The sequence below is a fragment of the Brienomyrus brachyistius genome, unplaced genomic scaffold, assembly GCF_023856365.1.
Source record: "Brienomyrus brachyistius isolate T26 unplaced genomic scaffold, BBRACH_0.4 scaffold36, whole genome shotgun sequence".
NCBI classification, from domain to species: Eukaryota; Metazoa; Chordata; class Actinopteri; order Osteoglossiformes; family Mormyridae; genus Brienomyrus; species Brienomyrus brachyistius.
In genome coordinates, this window is record NW_026042311.1 from 2,489,116 (window position 1) to 2,509,522 (window position 20,407).

The following is a 20,407-nucleotide window of genomic DNA, read 5'->3' on the forward strand; positions in this document are numbered from 1 at the left end:
TATAATATCTAAATTTTAGATGAGACAATTTCCTTAAAAGCTGATTGTAAATAAGTCTGTTTACATCATGAGCTTCACAGCATATATGAAGGCAGAGCAGAAGGCTAAACAGCAGTGTGATGTCGTCCCCATTGTATGAATTATATTTATACCATGAGGGTTTGTTTCCTCTCGCTGCCCACAGTGTCCTGATGGAGAGAGCAGACTCCCCTGTACCCAGCTGTGTTTCCATGAAGAGTGACTGGTCAGTGAAGCAACGAATCAGATTCTTTGAGGGATCTTTTCCTACAAATCAAAGGTAAATGTGCATTTAAACAAACACTGTTGGGGATATTCATACTCTCAGTCAAATGGCACAGAGACACATACAAGCTATGAGGAAATAACATATTTATAATGAATGCACCAATTTTTACCTTTAACAGATTCCATCACCTTGAGAATTTAAACAAAGGTTTTGTCTGTATTTGTCACGCGTCGCGGTTGAGCGAAGCGGCGATCGTGCGTGCAGGCGGGCAAGGACAGGCAGACAAGCAGAATACGGGGCAAAACGGGAGTTTACTAGGGACATGCACGGACTAACGCTGGGTAACATCAATGACAGACAAAGCAAACTGGGGAGACCAGGACTTAAATACACCAGACTGAATGACAGCAAACGGAAACAGCTGGGTACAATTCGGGAAACACACGTGGGTAAGCAGGGGGCGTGGCACACAGGAGGAGCGGACGAGCCGGGCGTGACAGAACCCCCCCCCCAAAGGCGCGTTGCACCGGGCGCGCCCGGGAGGAGGCGAAGGACGGGACGAGACCAGGGAACCAAAACCTGAAAAACAAGAACCAAAACCATCAACAAGGGACAGGGAACAAGACAGACAGGCAAAACTGACACAAAGGCAGAAGCCAAGACAGGACACTACACAGGACAGGAAAAGCGGACAAACAGACCAGAAAAGGGGACACAGAGGGAACAGGCAGGACAAAAGGACCGGGAGTGAACGGAGGGAACCCAGAGGGAGAAGGAGGAACACGAGGAGCAGAGACGGGAGGAACAATGGAACGAGGAACGGAGAAAGGAGGAAAGACGGCAGGAGGAACAAACAAAGGAGGGACCAGGGCAGGAGAGAAGGGAGAGAAGGCGGGGGAAAAAAGGGGAGCCCGTGGGAGCCCCAGCGGGCGACGGGAGGCAGCCGGAGGGGCCGCAGGCGGCCGGGAGGCCGGAGCCGGAGGGGACCACGGAGGGGCAGAGGAGACAGGGCGAGGGACCCGCGGAGGGGCCAGGGAGGGAGCAGGAGGGAGCACCAGGGAAGGGGACGAGGGAGCTGGAAGGGGCCAGGGCGAAGGCAAGGCGAGGGGGGGAGCCGCTGCAGGCGGCGACGTCCTCCGACGAGCCGAAGGTGGGGGCCCCGCAGGCGACCGAGGATCCGCCGTCGGGGAACCCCCAGGCGACCGACCAGGCACCGGAGGGGGGAGCGAGGCAGGGCGACGAGGCACCGAAGAGGGACCCGCAGGCGACAGCCGACCCGGAGGGCCAGGACCCGCAGGCGCCATCCGAGCCCCAGCGCAGGCGAGGCAGGGCGGGACCCCAGCCCTGCGTCTGTGTCCCCTCCCTTTACGGGACACAGACATGACCCCAGGTCGGGGTCGAGTTCGCCGGGGCGAGGGAGAAACAGTCACAGGGGGAGAAGGGACAGGAGCGCGGTCAGGACTTGGAGCGCGGTCAGGACTTGGAGCGCGGTCAGGAACAGGAGGTGGCTGCAGTGGGGGCGCCGGCCCGGGAGCTGCAGGTGGCTGCAGTGGGGGCGCCGGCCCGGGAGCTGCAGGTGGCTGCAGTGGGGGCGCCGGCCCGGGAGCTGCAGGTGGCTGCAGTGGGGGCGCCGGCCCGGGAGCTGCAGGTGGCTGCAGTGGGGGCGCCTGCCCGGGAGCTGCAGGTTGCTGCAGTGGGGGCGCCGGCCCGGGAGCTGCAGGTGGCTGCAGTGGGGGCGCCGGCCCGAGAGCTGCGGCGGCAGCGAAGGCGGCTGCGCAGGCGGCGGCGGCAGCGAAGGCGGCTGCACGGGAGCGGGGTCCGCCGGCAATGGCGGCTGCACGGGAGCGGGGTCCACCGGCAATGGCGGCTGCACGGGAGCGGGGTCCACCGGCAATGGCGGCTGCACGGGAGCGGGGTCCGCCGGCAATGGCGGCTGCGCCGGCAGCGGAAGCGGCTGCGCCTGTTCGGGAGCCTGGTCCGCTGGTGGAGGAAGTGCCTGCTCGGGTGCAGCAGGCGGTAGAGGATGCGGCTGCCTAGGCAGCGGAGGTGATTGCGGGGATGATGGAATCGCCGGTAGAGGCGATTGCTCCGGTGCGGGGTCCGGAGTCCTCCGGAGCTGGAGTAGCTCCTGCAGGTCCGCCCCGAGATGTTCGAGGTCGACCCACTCCGAAGCGGGAGAGAACTCCTCGAAGCCCCTCTGGAGTTTGGCTTTGAGTAGTTCCGCCTTGGGACCACTAGAGTGGCCGGGTCCTCGATCACCCTCCAGTAGAGTCCTTGGAGGGTGATGAATTGGTTAGCGAGTTGCATCTTCTCCGGCGACGGAGGTGAGGAACACGCCTCAGGAGTTCTTGTCGGAGGCGGGACGCGGGGCACACGCCGGATTGCGTCTCTCGTAGCTCGCATACCTCCCCAATTGTCCAGATGCTCCGGTCGGAAAGAATATCGCTCGAAGGGCGGTTGATGGTCTGGGAAAAATGGCTTCGGGTCTAGGATTAGGAAGGGCTCCTCTCCTTCGTCCTCACCGGAGCCCCAAAGCCTGGCCAAGGAGCTGGCTCCCAGACTGAGCGGTTCCTGGGCTGAGCAGGGGACGAGCTCTCCCTCCTGGATTACGGAGGGAAGTCCCTGGCTGACCAGCGAGCAGGCACCCAGACAAAGCGATTCCTCTGGAGTCTTGCTTTTCCTCTGCTTCCTCTTCTTCTTTTGAAGGTCTGTCATTCTGTCACGCGTCGCGGTTGAGCGAAGCGGCGATCGTGCGTGCAGGCGGGCAAGGACAGGCAGACAAGCAGAATACGGGGCAAAACGGGAGTTTACTAGGGACATGCACGGACAAACGCTGGGTAACATCAATGACAGACAAAGCAAACTGGGGAGACCAGGACTTAAATACACCAGACTGAATGACAGCAAACGGAAACAGCTGGGTACAATTCGGGAAACACACGTGGGTAAGCAGGGGGCGTGGCACACAGGAGGAGCGGACGAGCCGGGCGTGACAGTATTCTATATAAAAACCATCTGAGGTAAATGGATGAGGATTACTGTAAAACCTGACTTCCTGCGAGCTGGAATTGGAAGTTATTTAATCGCAAAGTGGATTTTAAATTTCATTCCTCAGCACAGAGCTGTAAATAAACTGGTTTGCCTCTTTCCCCCTGCATGTCCATTAAAGAATAACTCAACAATAGATTGTCGTCTCGTGAGACGGATGTTTCTGTTTTGATAACAAATAATTTCACTCTCATGAATTCATTAGATTATACTCAGACGAAGGCTTCATTTTAACATGTTTAATCGAACTGTGTGGCTTAAACAATAAACTACTATCATCAGACAAAAAAAGAGAAAGACTATTGGTTTCTTTGCCAAAGGTGACGTTTAAATACATTTAAATGACACTGCAGTGGTTCTCATCCCCTGAGTATAAAGTAAGATGATTTGTTGATCCCAGGGGGAAATTCTCTTGCGTTCAGCAGCAAAGTGCACAGATACAAACATACAATGTAAAACAAAGACAACGCGCAAAGACAGCAGATATAGTGCAAGTGAGTAAACATTTTTGGATAAAATTTCTATAGGTGAACAAGTTTAAGAAGTACACAGTACACAAATAAAAATCATAATAATTAGAAAATAGAATATTTCTCAAGAAATAAATATAAATAGAAATGTATATTATTTATATGATTAAAAACAGAGAGCAGCTTTTACCACATTAAAAATCAGACATTACGGCTGGCTGTGGTGGCTGCACATCGACAGCAGGCATTGTGGTGTCTAACAGCAGCAGGCAGGAAAGATCCCCAGTAGCGCTTCTTAGCTCACAGTGGGGGAATGAGCCGGTGGCTGAAGGTGCCGCAAGATAGCGCCCCCTGGAGCCTTGGCTAGGTTATGGACCAGGTCAGTGGGGCCTGTGCCCTGGGGCCTCAGTACATTAGTGGCTGTGAGTGGCAGCATTTATAGTGCCAGCCATGAAATGTGCCCCCCCTGTGGGGTGTAAGAGAAAGAGCCCTGAGAGGTAACAGTGTTACAGCCCACTAGCATGCATGTCTCTCTGGGTCTATAGTCAGGCCATAAGATAAAAGTAAACTGGGCTCCTAGCTAGGGCTGGTCAGTGGGCAGCACTTTAATATGTGCAGCTTCATAAAAAGACCTCGCCATCTTCTGTCTTCACCGTCTTCTTCCACAATCAGCCAGTTCTTTTATACTAGAGGCGAGCAACAGACCATCCCTCCTATACAAAATGGCCACATAACAAAACTAAACCAACAAACAAAAACATATATAAACAGGTAAAAAGGAACATCGGTCAAGTCTAGTTGTGGAGGTTTTTAAACCTAAAAGTTTCATATAATATCTAAATTTTAGATGAGACAATTTCCTTAAAAGCTTACTGTAAATAAGTCTGTTTACATCAAGAGCTTCACAGCATATCAAAGTACATGAAGGCAGAGCAGAAGGCTAAACAGCAGTGTGATGCCGTCCCCATTTTATGAATTATATTTTTACCATGAGGGTTTGTTTCCTCTCGCTGCCCACAGTGTCCTGATGAAGAGAACAGACTCCCCTGTACCCAGCTGTGTTTCTCTGAAGAGTGACGCGTCAATGGATCGACCAATCACCTTCAGACAGGGACCTTTTCCTACAGATCAAAGGTAAATGTGCATTTAAACAAACACTGTTAATGACATTCAGACTCTCAGTCAAATGGCACAGAGACACATACAAGCTATGAGGAAATAACATATTTATAATGAATGCACCAATTTTTACCTTTAACAGATTCCATCACCTTGAGAATTTAAACAAAGGTTTTGTCTGTATTCTATATAAAAACCATCTGAGGTAAATGGATGAGGATTACTGTAAAACCTGACTTCCTGCGAGCTGGAATTGGAAGTTATTTAATCGCAAAGTGGATTTTAAATTTCAGTCCTCAGCACAGAGCTGTAAATAAACTGGTTTGCCTCTTTCCCCCTGCATGTCCATTAAAGAATAACTCAACAATAGATTGTCGTCTCGTGAGACGGATGTTTCTGTTTTGATAACAAATAATTTCACTCTCATGAATTCATTAGATTATACTCAGACGAAGGCTTCATTTTAACATGTTTAATCGAACTGTGTGGCTTAAACAATAAACTACTATCATCAGACAAAAAAAGAGAAAGACTATTGGTTTCTTTGCCAAAGGTGACGTTTAAATACATTTAAATGACACTGCAGTGGTTCTCATCCCCTGAGTATAAAGTAAGATGATTTGTTGATCCCAGGGGGAAATTCTCTTGCGTTCAGCAGCAAAGTGCACAGATACAAACATACAATGTAAAACAAAGACAACGCGCAAAGACAGCAGATATAGTGCAAGTGAGTAAACATTTTTGGATAAAATTTCTATAGGTGAACAAGTTTAAGAAGTACACAGTACACAAATAAAAATCATAATAATTAGAAAATAGAATATTTCTCAAGAAATAAATATAAATAGAAATGTATATTATTTATATGATTAAAAACAGAGAGCAGCTTTTACCACATTAAAAATCAGACATTACGGCTGGCTGTGGTGGCTGCACATCGACAGCAGGCATTGTGGTGTCTAACAGCAGCAGGCAGGAAAGATCCCCAGTAGCGCTTCTTAGCTCACAGTGGGGGAATGAGCTGGTGGCTGAAGGTGCCGCAAGATAGCGCCCCCTGGAGCCTTGGCTAGGTTATGGACCAGGTCAGTGGGGCCAGTGCCCTGGGGCCTCAGTACATTAGTGGCTGTGAGTGGCAACATTTATAGTGCCAGCCATGAAATGTGCCCCCCTGTGGGGTGTAAGAGAAAGAGCGCTGAGAGGTAACAGTGTTACAGCCCACTAGCATGCATGTCTCTCTGGGTCTATAGTCAGGCCATAACATAAAAGTAAACTGGGCTCCTAGCTAGGGCTGGTCAGTGGGCAGCACTTTAATATGTGCAGCTTCATAAAAAGACCTCGCCATCTTCTGTCTTCACCGTCTTCTTCCACAATCAGCCAGTTCTTTTATACTAGAGGCGAGCAACCCCTCCTATACAAAATGGCCACATAACAAAACTAAACCAACAAACAAAAACATATATAAACAGGTAAAAAGGAACATCGGTCAAGTCTAGTTGTGGAGGTTTTTAAACCTAAAAGTTTCATATAATATCTAAATTTTAGATGAGACAATTTCCTTAAAAGCTTACTGTAAATAAGTCTGTTTACATCAAGAGCTTCACAGCATATCAAAGTACATGAAGGCAGAGCAGAAGGCTAAACAGCAGTGTGATGCCGTCCCCATTTTATGAATTATATTTTTACCATGAGGGTTTGTTTCCTCTCGCTGCCCACAGTGTCCTGATGAAGAGAACAGACTCCCCTGTACCCAGCTGTGTTTCTCTGAAGAGTGACGCGTCAATGGATCGACCAATCACCTTCAGACAGGGACCTTTTCCTACAGATCAAAGGTAAATGTGCATTTAAACAAACACTGTTAATGACATTCAGACTCTCAGTCAAATGGCACAGAGACACATACAAGCTATGAGGAAATAACATATTTATAATGAATGCACCAATTTTTACCTTTAACAGATTCCATCACCTTGAGAATTTAAACAAAGGTTTTGTCTGTATTCTATATAAAAACCATCTGAGGTAAATGGATGAGGATTACTGTAAAACCTGACTTCCTGCGAGCTGGAATTGGAAGTTATTTAATCGCAAAGTGGATTTTAAATTTCAGTCCTCAGCACAGAGCTGTAAATAAACTGGTTTGCCTCTTTCCCCCTGCATGTCCATTAAAGAATAACTCAACAATAGATTGTCGTCTCGTGAGACGGATGTTTCTGTTTTGATAACAAATAATTTCACTCTCATGAATTCATTAGATTATACTCAGACGAAGGCTTCATTTTAACATGTTTAATCGAACTGTGTGGCTTAAACAATAAACTACTATCATCAGACAAAAAAAGAGAAAGACTATTGGTTTCTTTGCCAAAGGTGACGTTTAAATACATTTAAATGACACTGCAGTGGTTCTCATCCCCTGAGTATAAAGTAAGATGATTTGTTGATCCCAGGGGGAAATTCTCTTGCGTTCAGCAGCAAAGTGCACAGATACAAACATACAATGTAAAACAAAGACAACGCGCAAAGACAGCAGATATAGTGCAAGTGAGTAAACATTTTTGGATAAAATTTCTATAGGTGAACAAGTTTAAGAAGTACACAGTACACAAATAAAAATCATAATAATTAGAAAATAGAATATTTCTCAAGAAATAAATATAAATAGAAATGTATATTATTTATATGATTAAAAACAGAGAGCAGCTTTTACCACATTAAAAATCAGACATTACGGCTGGCTGTGGTGGCTGCACATCGACAGCAGGCATTGTGGTGTCTAACAGCAGCAGGCAGGAAAGATCCCCAGTAGCGCTTCTTAGCTCACAGTGGGGGAATGAGCTGGTGGCTGAAGGTGCCGCAAGATAGCGCCCCCTGGAGCCTTGGCTAGGTTATGGACCAGGTCAGTGGGGCCAGTGCCCTGGGGCCTCAGTACATTAGTGGCTGTGAGTGGCAACATTTATAGTGCCAGCCATGAAATGTGCCCCCCTGTGGGGTGTAAGAGAAAGAGCGCTGAGAGGTAACAGTGTTACAGCCCACTAGCATGCATGTCTCTCTGGGTCTATAGTCAGGCCATAACATAAAAGTAAACTGGGCTCCTAGCTAGGGCTGGTCAGTGGGCAGCACTTTAATATGTGCAGCTTCATAAAAAGACCTCGCCATCTTCTGTCTTCACCGTCTTCTTCCACAATCAGCCAGTTCTTTTATACTAGAGGCGAGCAACCCCTCCTATACAAAATGGCCACATAACAAAACTAAACCAACAAACAAAAACATATATAAACAGGTAAAAAGGAACATCGGTCAAGTCTAGTTGTGGAGGTTTTTAAACCTAAAAGTTTCATATAATATCTAAATTTTAGATGAGACAATTTCCTTAAAAGCTTACTGTAAATAAGTCTGTTTACATCAAGAGCTTCACAGCATATCAAAGTACATGAAGGCAGAGCAGAAGGCTAAACAGCAGTGTGATGCCGTCCCCATTTTATGAATTATATTTTTACCATGAGGGTTTGTTTCCTCTCGCTGCCCACAGTGTCCTGATGAAGAGAACAGACTCCCCTGTACCCAGCTGTGTTTCTCTGAAGAGTGACGCGTCAATGGATCGACCAATCACCTTCAGACAGGGACCTTTTCCTACAGATCAAAGGTAAATGTGCATTTAAACAAACACTGTTAATGACATTCAGACTCTCAGTCAAATGGCACAGAGACACATACAAGCTATGAGGAAATAACATATTTATAATGAATGCACCAATTTTTACCTTTAACGGATTCCATCACCTTGAGAATTTAAACAAAGGTTTTGTCTGTATTCTATATAAAAACCATCTGAGGTAAATGGATGAGGATTACTGTAAAACCTGACTTCCTGCGAGCTGGAATTGGAAGTTATTTAATCGCAAAGTGGATTTTAAATTTCAGTCCTCAACAGAGAGCTGGAAAAAACTGGATTGCTTGTTTCCCCCCCTGCATGTCCATTAAAGAATGACTCAACAATAGATTGTCGTCTCGTGAGACGGATGTTTCTGTTTTGATAACAAATAATTTCACTCCCATGAATTCATTAGATCATACTCAGACGAAGGCTTCAGTTTAACATGTTTAATCGAATTATGTGGCTTGAACAATAAACTACTATAATCAGACTAAAAAAAAAGAAAGACTATTGGTTTCTTTGCCAAAGGTGACGTTTAAATACGTTTAAATTACACTGCAGTGGTTCTCATCCCCTGAGTATAAAATAAGATGATTTGTTGATCCCAGGGTTAAATTCTCTTGCGTTCAGCAGCAAAGTGCACAGATACAAACATACAATGTAAAACAAAGACAACGCGCAAAGACAGCATATATAGTGCAAGTCGGTAAACATTTTTGGATAAAATTTCTATAGGTGAACAAGTTTAAGAAGTACACAGTACACAAATAAAAATCATAATAAGAGGATTTCTTCTCTGCTAGTAAGGTAGGACTCTGTTTACTTTCTGTCTCGGATTTGGTTGAAACTGTTGTTGTTGTGTCTAGTTTCTGGCAATCAAGTGTAGTTTCGGTCTCCCTGAAGGTGTTAATTAGGGGGTAGGGCTTACTGAGTTAAATTGAAGGTGATAAAGGCAAACAGTGTAGTTGTTGCTACTACTTCTAATCCTTTCTCTCCTACTCTATCCAATCCTCTTTCTCTCACACCATCACTGTAGACATGTGCCTTTAACCTATCCCAGTCCACTTATCTTTTAGATCTAGAAGATCTCACCCAACATCCAGGCGCCGCACACCCAGTAATCTTGTCTACCCTCCCATAACACCCCAGTCCCAGCGAAGCGTGTTGGGTGGCCTCTGGAATTGCCAGTCTGCTGTAAAGAAGGCTGATTTCATTTCCGCCCTTGCTTCATACCACTCTCTTGACTTTCTGGCTCTGACGGAGACCTGGATATCGCCTGAGAACTCGGCTACCCCGGCAGCTCTCTCCTCTGCTTATGCTTTCTCCCACTCTCCTCGCCAGACTGGCAGGGGCGGTGGCACAGGTCTATTGGTAACTCGGAACTGGTGCTACACGACCCTCTCTCTGCCTCATCTCAACATTTCATCCTTTGAATTCCATGGAGTTGCTGCTTCCTCTCCATTCAGTATTCTGATCATTGTTGTCTACCGCCCTCCTGGCCCCCTAGGCTACTTTCTAGAGGAACTCGATACTCTCCTCAGTCTCTTCCCCACTGACGACATCTCTCTCATTCTCCTTGGTGACTTCAACCTCCCGCATGACAAGCTCCTCTCTTCTGGTTTCCTCCCTTTTCTCGACTCCTTCTCTCTAACATCCAACAACTGCTCTCCTACACACAAAGGAGGTAACGTCCTCGACCTGGTTTTCAGCCGTCCCTCCCCAGCTACCAAGGTCACTTCTACTCCTCTACATATTTCTGATCACCACTTTGTATCCTTTACCATTGCCCTACCCGTCTTGCCCAATCCCGGTTTTCACTAAATCACTACTCAACCCTCCACCACCTTCTGCTCCCTCCTCCCTGACTGCTGAAGATTTTGCCAATTTCTTTGCCGAGAAGATTGACAGAATCTGTCAGACATTCTCTCACTCCTCATCCACTACACTACACACTAAGGATTTCCCTCCCCCCTCACTGGCCCAGTTTTCCAGTCTTACGGCAGATGAGATCATGAAAGTCATCTCATCTTCCAATCCTACCACCTGCCCACTTGATCCAATCCCTTCCGCATTGCTTCAGACAATCTCTCTAGACCTTCTCCCCTTCATCGCCACTATCATTAATGGCTCCATAACTTCCGGTCATGTACCAACAGCATTCAAAATAGCCAGGGTCATTCCCATCTTAAAAAAACCCACTCTAAATCCCTCGGACACTTGCAACTACCGACCAGTATCGCTTCATTCCTTCCTTTCAAAAATCCTCGAACGTACAGTCTACAACCAGCTTTCTCCAGCTTTCTCAGAGCAACCTCCAGGATCCTAATCAGTCTGGCTTTAAAGCAGCTCACTCTACAGAGACTGCCCTCTTAGCGGTCACTGAGAAGCTACATGCTGCCAGATCAGCCAGACTGTCATCTGTCCTCATCCTTCTTGACCTATAAGTAGCATTTGACATGGTCAACCACAAGACTCTTCTGTCCATCCTTAAGAGTCTTGGCATTGGTGGCTTGGCATGGCGCTGGCTTGCTTTCTACTTAGAAGGCCGAACATACCAAGTGACATGGAACGGATCCACATCTACCCCACGTTGTCTTTTCACCGGTGTCCCTCAGGGCTCGGTTCGTGGCCCTCTCTTAATCTCCATCTATATTAAATCTCTTGGAGAGGTTATATCCTCACATGGCTTCTCCTACCACTGCTATGCCGATGACACTCATGTCTCTGCTAAGATCTCCGCATGCTTGGCAGACATCTCATCTTGGATGACCGCTCACCAGCTAAAACTCAACACTAGTAAAACCGAACTGCTTTACATCCCGGCTGACTCATCCCCCCTCCAGGACCTTGTGATCTCCTTTGACAACTCCCAGATCCGTCCTTTGGGTTCTGTTCACAACCTTGGAGTTACTATGGATGATCGGTTGTCCTTTTTCTCACATATCGCCAGTCTTTCTCGCTCTTGTTGGTTTCTCCTCTTTAACATCAGGAGGATACGTCCATTTCTTTCCACTCAGGCTACCCAGATACTCGTCCAGTCCCTCGTCATCTCACGCCTGGACTACTGCAACTCGCTTCTAGCGGGTTTACCACTGCGCGCCATCCGTCCCCTCCAACTGATTCAGAATGCAGCTGCTTGACTTGTTTTCAGCCTTCCCAAGTTCTCCCACACCACTCCTTTGCTACGCTCTCTCCACTGGCTTCCTGTAGCTGCCCGCATCAAATTCAAAACACTGATGCTCGCATACAAAGCCAAAAATGGTCTGGCACCATCCTATCTAAAAGACCTCATCACACCCCATACAGCACCCCGATCTCTCCGATCCTCCAGCACTGCTCGACTGGTCCCACCACTCCTCAAGGCACAAGGAAGACACACATCTCGGCTCTTCTCTGTCCTGGCGCCTAGTTGGTGGAATGAACTCCCCCTTGATGTCTGAACAGCAGAAACGTTGGCTGTCTTCAAGCGACAACTCAAAACTTTCCTTTTTCAGAAATACCTGAAGTAGTACTTTGTATTCTTACTCAGCTCTTTTCCGTATGTTTGTGTATGTGTAAAAAAAAATATATAATTATAATAAATTCTTGCACTTTCTCAACAGAGTATTCATCCATCCATCCATTTTCCAAACCGCTTATCCTACTGGGTCGCGGGGGGCCCAGAGCCTATCCCAGAAGCAATGGGCACGAGGCAGGGAACAACCCAGGATGGGGGGCCAGCCCATCGCAGGGCACACTCACACACCATTCACTCACACATGCACTCCTACAGGCAATTTAGCAACTCCAATTAGCCTCAGCATGTTTTTGGACTGTGGGGGGAAACCGGAGTACCCGGAGGAAACCCCACGACGACATGGGGAGAACATGCAAACTCCGCACACATGTGACCCAGGCGGAGACTCGAACCCGGGTCCCAGAAGTGTGAGGCAACAGCGCTAACCACAGAGTATTCAGATAGATGGTATTCATAGCCTGGGTTGTTATCGAGCTAGTATCAGAAAAATTCATCGCAGCGTCTTGAAGCACTTATGTAAGTCGCTCTGGCTAAGGGCATCTGCCAAATACTGTAAATGTAAATAATTAGAAAATATATTTCTCAAGAAATAAATGTAATTAACATACATTTCTATTTATATGATAAAAAATAGAGAGCAGCTTTTACCACATTAAAAATCGGACGTTACCGCTGGCTGTGGGGGCTGCACATCGACAGCAGGCATTGTGGTGTCTAACGGCAGCAGGCAGGAAAGATCCCCAGTAGCGCTTCTAAGCTTACGGGGGGGAATGACCCGGTGGCTGAATGTGCTCCAAGATAGCGCCCCCTGGAGCCTTAGCTGCGTTATGGACCGGGCCAGTGGGGCCAGTGCCCTGGGGCCTCAGGACATTAGAAGTTGTGAGTCACAACATTTATAGTGCAAACCATGAAATGCGCCCCCCCTGTGGGGTGTAAGAGAAATAGCGCTGAGAGGTAACAGTGTTACAGCCCACTAGCATGCATGTCTCTCTGGGTCTATAGTCAGGCCATAACATAAAAGTAAACTGGGCTCCTAGCTAGGGCTGGCTCAGTGGGCAGCACTTTAATATGTGTAGCTTAATAAAAAGACCTCGCCATCTTCTGTCTTCACCGTCTTCTTCCACAATCAGCCAGTTCTTTTATACTAGAGGCGAGTAACAGACCATCCCTCCTATACAAAATGGCCACATAACAAAACTAAACAAACAAACAAAAATATATATAAACAGGTAAAAATGAACATCAGCCAAGTCTAGTTGTGGAGGTTTTTAACGGTCATACTAAAAGTTTCATATAATATCTAAATTTTAGATGAGACAATTTCCTTAAAAGCTGACTGTAAATAAGTCTGTTTACATCAAGAGCTTCACAGCATATCAAAGTACATGAAGGCAGAGCAGAAGGCTAAACAGCAGTGTGATGCCGTCCCCATTGTATGAATTATATTTATACCATGAGGGTTAACGTTTGATGTTATTTATATAGAATACAGACAAAACTAAAGATAGCGCCCCGTGAAGCCTTACTTGGGTTATGGACCAGGCCAGTGGGGCAAATTAACCATGAGGGCCCTAGCAGATAGAGCTCATGCTGACCCCCTGGGGCCATTTCCACATACAGCGAGCATTAACTCCCAAGGTATCTCAGGGCACACTCTCACACCAGTCACTCACACGTGCATTCCTACTGGCAATTTAGCAACTCCAATTTGCCTCATCAAGTCTTTGGACTGTGGGGGGAAACCGGAGCACCCGGAGGAAACCCCACGACGACATGGGGAGAACATGCAAACTCCACACACATGTAACCCAGGTGGAGACCTGAACCCGAATCCCAGAGGTGTGAGGCAACAGTGCTAACCACTGCACCACCATGCCGCCCCCACACACACACACACACAGACACACACACACACGCACATACATATATATGAATGAAATGTCGTGTTCGTACTTCACTTTAACTTGTTCCCATGTCCTGCATGATTGTGCTTGAATTTGATCTGTAATTATGACAATAAAAGAATAATGAAACATTGGAAACGTAACTCTCTCGGGCTGCCTGCCCTGTATGCGCAGCTGGGCCAGTTACGCAGCTGCAGATAAGAGGTCAGGTGTGTTCCTCTGCCAGACTCTGCCCCACCAGGCCCTGTCAGCTCTCAGGCTGCCTGCCCTGTATGCGCAGCTGGGCCAGTTACGCAGTTGCAGATAAGAGGTCAGGTGTGTTCCTCTGCCAGACTCTGCCCCACCAGGCCCTGTGAGCTCTCAGGCTGCCTGCCCTGTATGCGCAGCTGGGCCAGTTACGCAGCTGCAGATAAGAGGTCAGGTGTGTTCCTCTGCCAGACTCTGCCCCACCAGGCCCTGTCAGCTGTCAGGCTGCCTGCCCTGTATGCGCAGCTGGGCCAGTTACGCAGCTGCAGATAAGAGGTCAGGTGTGTTCCTCTTCCAGACTCTGCCCCGCCAGGCTCTGTGAGCTCTCAGGCTGCCTGCCCTGTATGCGCAGCTGGGCCAGTTACGCAGCTGCAGATAAGAGGTCAGGTGTGTTCCTCTGCCAGACTCTGCCCCGCCAGGTCCTGTGATCTCTCAGGCTGCCTGCCCTGCATGCGCAGCTGGGCCAGTTATGTGGCTGCAGTTAAGAGGTCAGGTGTGTTCCTCTGTCAGACTCTGCCCCGCCAGGCCCTGTCAGCTGTCGGGCTGTCTGCCCTGCATGCGCAGCTTCCCTCACTGCTGCTGGCTGACAGACAAAAGGTGACCCCTGAAGCGGTTAGTATTCTGTAATACAGTAGGACATTCCAGAGGGAGTGGCGCACGCTGATGACATAATACACATTATGTCCACTGGGATGGAGAACAGGTGCAAAAAGATGACAAGTTCAATGTTTCATCATATTTAGGGAGCAATATCGCCCTGGCTAGTGGGGGCCTGGGAACCAGCTGGTATTGAAGTGGGGAGGCAGGGATGCGGGCAACAAGCTAATAGGCGCCCCCCCCCCCCCCCCCCTCTGACGCTCACTGCTCACCCGCGAGTCCCAAGCCGGCTTGGCCGTGGACCAGTCGCTCACAGAGCAGGCGGCTCCATTGATAAGAAAAGCAGAGCCTTATTGAGGGGTGGGGTAGCGGGGGGGATTCACTGTTTGCCGGTTGCATAGGAAGCTTTGTGCTCACTCTGGGGGGGGGGGGGGTAACCCTGTAGGTGCTGAAGGACAGATTCAGCCCATTAGCCCTGCAGGTGCTGAATTTAACCAACAAGCTATTTAAACAGTTTCTTGACTGAGGATTGTGAATCTGATGCTGGTATTTATCTCTGCTAATCAAGTGAATGACTCTAAATGTCACTGGGTACAAAGGGCTGCATAGAAAACTGTCCTTCCTGCCTGCTGTGTCTCTGTGTGCTGGAGCCTGATGTCACTGGTTCTCTTCTGCTCTCATGAGAAAATTAGGAAGCCGCCCCAGTGAATAATGGCAGATACATCTTTCCAAACTACAACCCCGATTCCAAAAATGTTGGGACGTTCTGCTAATTGTAAATGAAAACAGAATGCAATATGGAAATCTCATAAACCTATATTTTATTCATAACAGAACTGAAAACATATCAAATGTTTAAATTGAGAATATGCATCATTATAAGGAAAAAATTTCAATGTCGCAGCAACAACACATCTCACAAAAGTTGGGACAAGGCCATGTTTACCACTGTGTGGCATCTCCTCTTCTTTTAACAACAGTCTGTAAATGTCTGGGGACTGAGGAGATCAGTTGTTTGAGTTTTGGGAGAGGAATGTTGTCCCATTCTTGTCTGATACAGGATTCTAGTTGCTCAACTGTCCTAGATCTTCTGTGTCATATTTTTCGTTTTATTATGCAGCAAATGTTCTCAATGCCTGAAAGATCTGGACCGCTGGCAGGCCAGTTCAGTACCCGGACCCTTCTACGAATCCATCATGTTGTAATTGATGCAGTTTGTGGTTTGGCATTGTCATGTTTGAAAATGCAAGGTCTTCACTGAAACGTCGTCTGGATGGGAGCATCTGTTGCTCTAGAACCTTGATATACCTTTCAGCACTGATGGTGCCTTTCCAGATATGCAGGCTGCCCCTGCCATATGTACTAATGCACCCCCACACCATCAGAGATGCTGGCTGCCCCTGCCATATGCACTAATGCACCCCCACACCATCAGAGATGCTGGCTTTTGAACTGAGTGCTGATAACACGCTGGGTGGTCCTTCTCCTCTTTAGTCCGGATGACATGGTGTCCCTGGTTTCCAAAAAGAATTTCAAATTTAGATTCGACTGACCACAGAACTGTTTTCCACTCAGCCGCAGTCCATTTTAAATGAGCTTTGGCCCAGAGACGACGTCGGTGATTCTGGATCATGTTCATATACGGCTTCTTCTTTGAATGATAGAGTTTTAACTGGCATCTGTGCATGGCAGCTCGAATTGTGTTCACTGACAATGTTTTTGGGAAATATTCCTGAGCCTATTTAGTGATTCCATTACAGAATCAGGCCTGTTTGTGATGCAGTGCTGCCTAAGGGCCAAAATATTACAGGCATCTAGTATGGTTTTTCACAGAGATTTCTCCAGATTCTCAGAATCATTTGATTACATTATGTGCTGTAGATGATGAAATATTCAACCTCTTTGCAGTTTTATACTAAGGAACTTCTTTCTGAAATTGCTCCACTATTTGTCAGTGCAGTATTAGGAGGATTGTGACCCTCTGCCCATCTTTACTTCAGAGAGACACTGCAACTCTAAGATGCTCTTTTTATACCCAGTCATGTTACTCACCTGTTGCCAACTGACCTAATTATTTGCAAATTGTTCCTCCAGCTGTTGGGTTTTTGTACCACTAACGTTTCCAGCCTCCGATTGCCCCCGTCCCAACTTTTTTGAGACGTGTTGCTGTCATGAAATTCAATATCAGCCAATATTTTTCACAAAATAGCAAAATGTCTCAGTTTAAACATTTGATATGTTGTCTATGCTTTGCTATGAATAAAATACGGGTTTATGAGATTTCCATATCATTGCATTCTGTTTTTATTTACAATTTGCACAATTTCCCAACTTTTTGGAATTGGTGTTGTAATATACCACAATGTTATTCTTTATCTGCAGTAACAGCAGTTTTAATGGGGAACTTTTCAGTCTTTCTGTTACATTTGTGTAGATGAATTGAGGACTTTATGTTTCTGCCTAATTCACAGAGACCAAATGGAAGATTGCAGTTCAGATCTACATGATAAATCGGGTTTATCATCCATATTGAAGGTTTGTATTTATTGCTGATATATATTTTCTTGGCTGTTATGTCAATTAGATTATATTTTATACAGCTGCATAATAATAAATTCATCATCTTAAAGAAAATGTGTTTTAAACTATGATTCACAAGTGAAACTCTGAAAAGGTTTGGTGTAAGTAGAAATAATTAACTCTGACTGTTTATTTTAGTCACTAGAGGAAAAAGCCATGAAGTTCCTAAAGGAGGAACTGAAGAGGTTTGTGAGGTACCTAGATCAGAATTACCCAGAATGCTCTGAGCCTCAGCTGGAGGAGGACAATGACTTGGACTGTGATGGTCAGATGCAGAAGACCAGTGTCAGAGAGGTAGCTCTGAAGATAACACTGTACATCCTGAGGACCATGAAGCAAAATGATCTTGCTGACCTGCTGGACAAGAGTAAGAGCTTTATAACATTATGTACATGTACAATATTGTGCAAAAGTCTTAGGCAGCCAGAGAAAAGGATGTTTAAATGGTCTTCATGTTGGTGTAGAACTACTATAATATGTATGTCAAAGTGTGTTTGCCATTTCAGAACCTCTCCCAAAATCACCCTAATATTTGCAGAAATCGTGCAGTATATCCATGTATTTTTTTACTTGAAAACTAACACACCTCATGTGGCTGATCAATATCTCATTGAGTTTTTAAACTAATTTAATTAATTAATGAAGTGATTAACATTTCCTTTGGCTGCCTAAGGCTTATTCACGTCTTGTATGCGGTGTTCCAGTAAAATATGCATGTTAAAACTTTCAGTTTCACATTCACAGTCACAGGGAAATATCTGGATATGTATGTGCAAAAAAGTGTGTTTTTGGAAAATATTCTTCCTCTCATATTAGTCAGGATCACGATAAGAATTAGTGCATTTTCCTCTCATTTCTTTTCAGGACAGCTCATGCTGCAACATCAGCAGGAATTCAAAGGTAAACTTAAGAAGCAATTTGAGTGTGTATTTGAAGGGAAAGCTAAGGAAGGACAGCCAACACTTCTCAGTGAGATTTACACAGAACTCTACATAACTGAAGGTGGGACTGGAGCAGTGAATGATGAACATGAAGTGAGACAGATTGAAACAGCATCCAAGAAAAGGCGAACAGAAGATACTACAGTCAAGTGCAATGATATATTTAAACCCTTATGTGGGCGTGTGACACCTATCAGAACTGTACTCACTAAAGGGGTGGCAGGTATCGGGAAAACAGTCTCTGTGCAGAAATTCATTCTCGACTGGGCAGAAGGAAAAGCAAACCAGGATGTTCACTTCATATTTGCTCTTCCTTTCCGGGACCTGAATTTGATTAAGGGTGAATACAGTCTGATTGAACTGCTTCACCACTTTGTCCCAGAACTGAAATCATTTCAATCCACTGAGCTGTTTATGTACAAAGTCTTGTTCATCTTTGATGGTCTGGATGAGTGTCGCCTTCCTCTGGATTTTCAGAACAATGAGAGCTGGTTTGACGTAACAAAGAAAACGTCACTAGATGTGCTGTTGACTAACCTCATTAAGGGGAATCTGCTCCCATCCGCTCTCCTCTGGATAACCTCCCGGCCAGCAGCAGCCAGTCAGATACCTGCTGAGTGTGTCCACCAGGTGACAGAGATACGAGGGTTTAGTGATACCCAGAAGGAGGAGTATTTCAAGAAGAGATTTAATTATCGGAGCCTGGCCAGCAGGATTATCACACATGTGAAATCATCAAGGAGCCTCTTCATCATGTGCCACATTCCTGTGTTCTGCTGGATTTCAGCCACTGTGCTTAAGAGGTTTTTTAGGAAGACTGACAGGGGAGAAATTCCAAGGACTCTGACTGAAATGTACACACACTTCCTGATCTTTCAGACAAGTTTAAAAAATGACAAGTATATGAAAAACAATGAAACTAAGCCTAAGGAATACAACAAGGAATTCCTTTTAAAACTTGGTAAACTGGCTTTTGACAACCTGGAGAAAGGAAATCTTATATTTTATGAGCAAGATCTGACAGAGAATGGCATTGATGTCACTGAAACTTCAGTTTACTCTGGAGTGTGCACAGAAGTCTTTAAAGAGGAGTATGGGTTGTACCAGGAGAAGGTGTACTGCTTTGTGCATCTGAGCATCCAGGAGTATCTCGCTGCTTTATATGTGTTTCTGTCAAACTCATCAGCTGACCTGCTGGAGACTGCAGTGAATCAGGCATTAAAGAGCAAGAATGGACACTTGGACCTCTACCTCCGCTTCCTCCTGGGCCTCTCAACAGACTCCAGTAAGACTCTGTTACAAAAGCTACTGGGGCCGACTAGAATCAGCTCACATACCATTAGGAAAACAAACCCCCTGTTAGGGTCACGGGAAGTGCGGAGCCTACCCCAGACGCTATTGCCACAAAGCTGGGAACTACCCGGGATGGGGGACCAGTACATCACAGTAGCCCAATACATCAAGGAAAAAATACAGGAGAATTTATCTCCAGAAAGGACCATCAACCTGTTCCACTGTCTGACTGAACTTCGTGACAATTCTCTAGTAGAGGAAGTACAAAGATACCTGAATTCAGGAAACATTTCAGCAGATGACCTCTCACCTGCACAGTACTCAGCTCTGGCCTTTGTGATGCTGATGTCAGATGAGGAGCTGGATATGTTTGATCTGAAGAAATACATCAGATCAGATGAAGAGCACTGCAGGCTGCTGCCTGTGGTCAAGAACTCCAGGACGGCTCTGTAAGTGACGTGGGGACGGGAAATCATGTCTGGTCTGGCAGTGATACATGAATATTGTTTGAAATGTGTAATATATATTATATATTTCTCCTCATAAGTGGGTTTTATATTAATAATCTCAGCTATAGCTGTTTGTATAGCAGTAGCTAATCTTGACCACAGCCTTTATAATGACTGAAGGTAGTGATGTCACTTTTTGTTTGTTACTACGTTTCCATTCCCATCCAGTCTGCCTTCTGATCACAGGCACAGCATCCTAACCTGCTATAGAAACAGTGAGGGCTCTTTATCCACAGGGTGTATAAGTGGTATGTGAGTGTTATTGTCAGCAGGCGTGTTCA

The 20,407-nt window shown here is 46.3% G+C and overlaps 2 protein-coding genes across 2 annotated transcripts in view; one reads left to right on the top strand and one right to left on the bottom strand.

The window, feature by feature from the left end:
- The window catches only part of LOC125721991 (E3 ubiquitin/ISG15 ligase TRIM25-like), a 162,884-nt gene that overhangs the window by 42,873 nt on the left and 99,604 nt on the right, over positions 1–20,407 (bottom strand). The window lies entirely within an intron of this gene.
- Positions 1–20,407, top strand: part of LOC125722026 (NLR family CARD domain-containing protein 3-like) — a 65,658-nt gene that overhangs the window by 1,652 nt on the left and 43,599 nt on the right. The window contains exons 2-6 of the mRNA XM_048998275.1: positions 185–298; positions 8,414–8,527; positions 17,275–17,338; positions 17,522–17,750; positions 18,248–20,066. Coding sequence (XP_048854232.1) covers positions 185–298; positions 8,414–8,527; positions 17,275–17,338; positions 17,522–17,750; positions 18,248–20,066 — 2,340 coding nt within the window. The remainder of the gene's footprint in view (positions 1–184; positions 299–8,413; positions 8,528–17,274; positions 17,339–17,521; positions 17,751–18,247; positions 20,067–20,407) is intronic.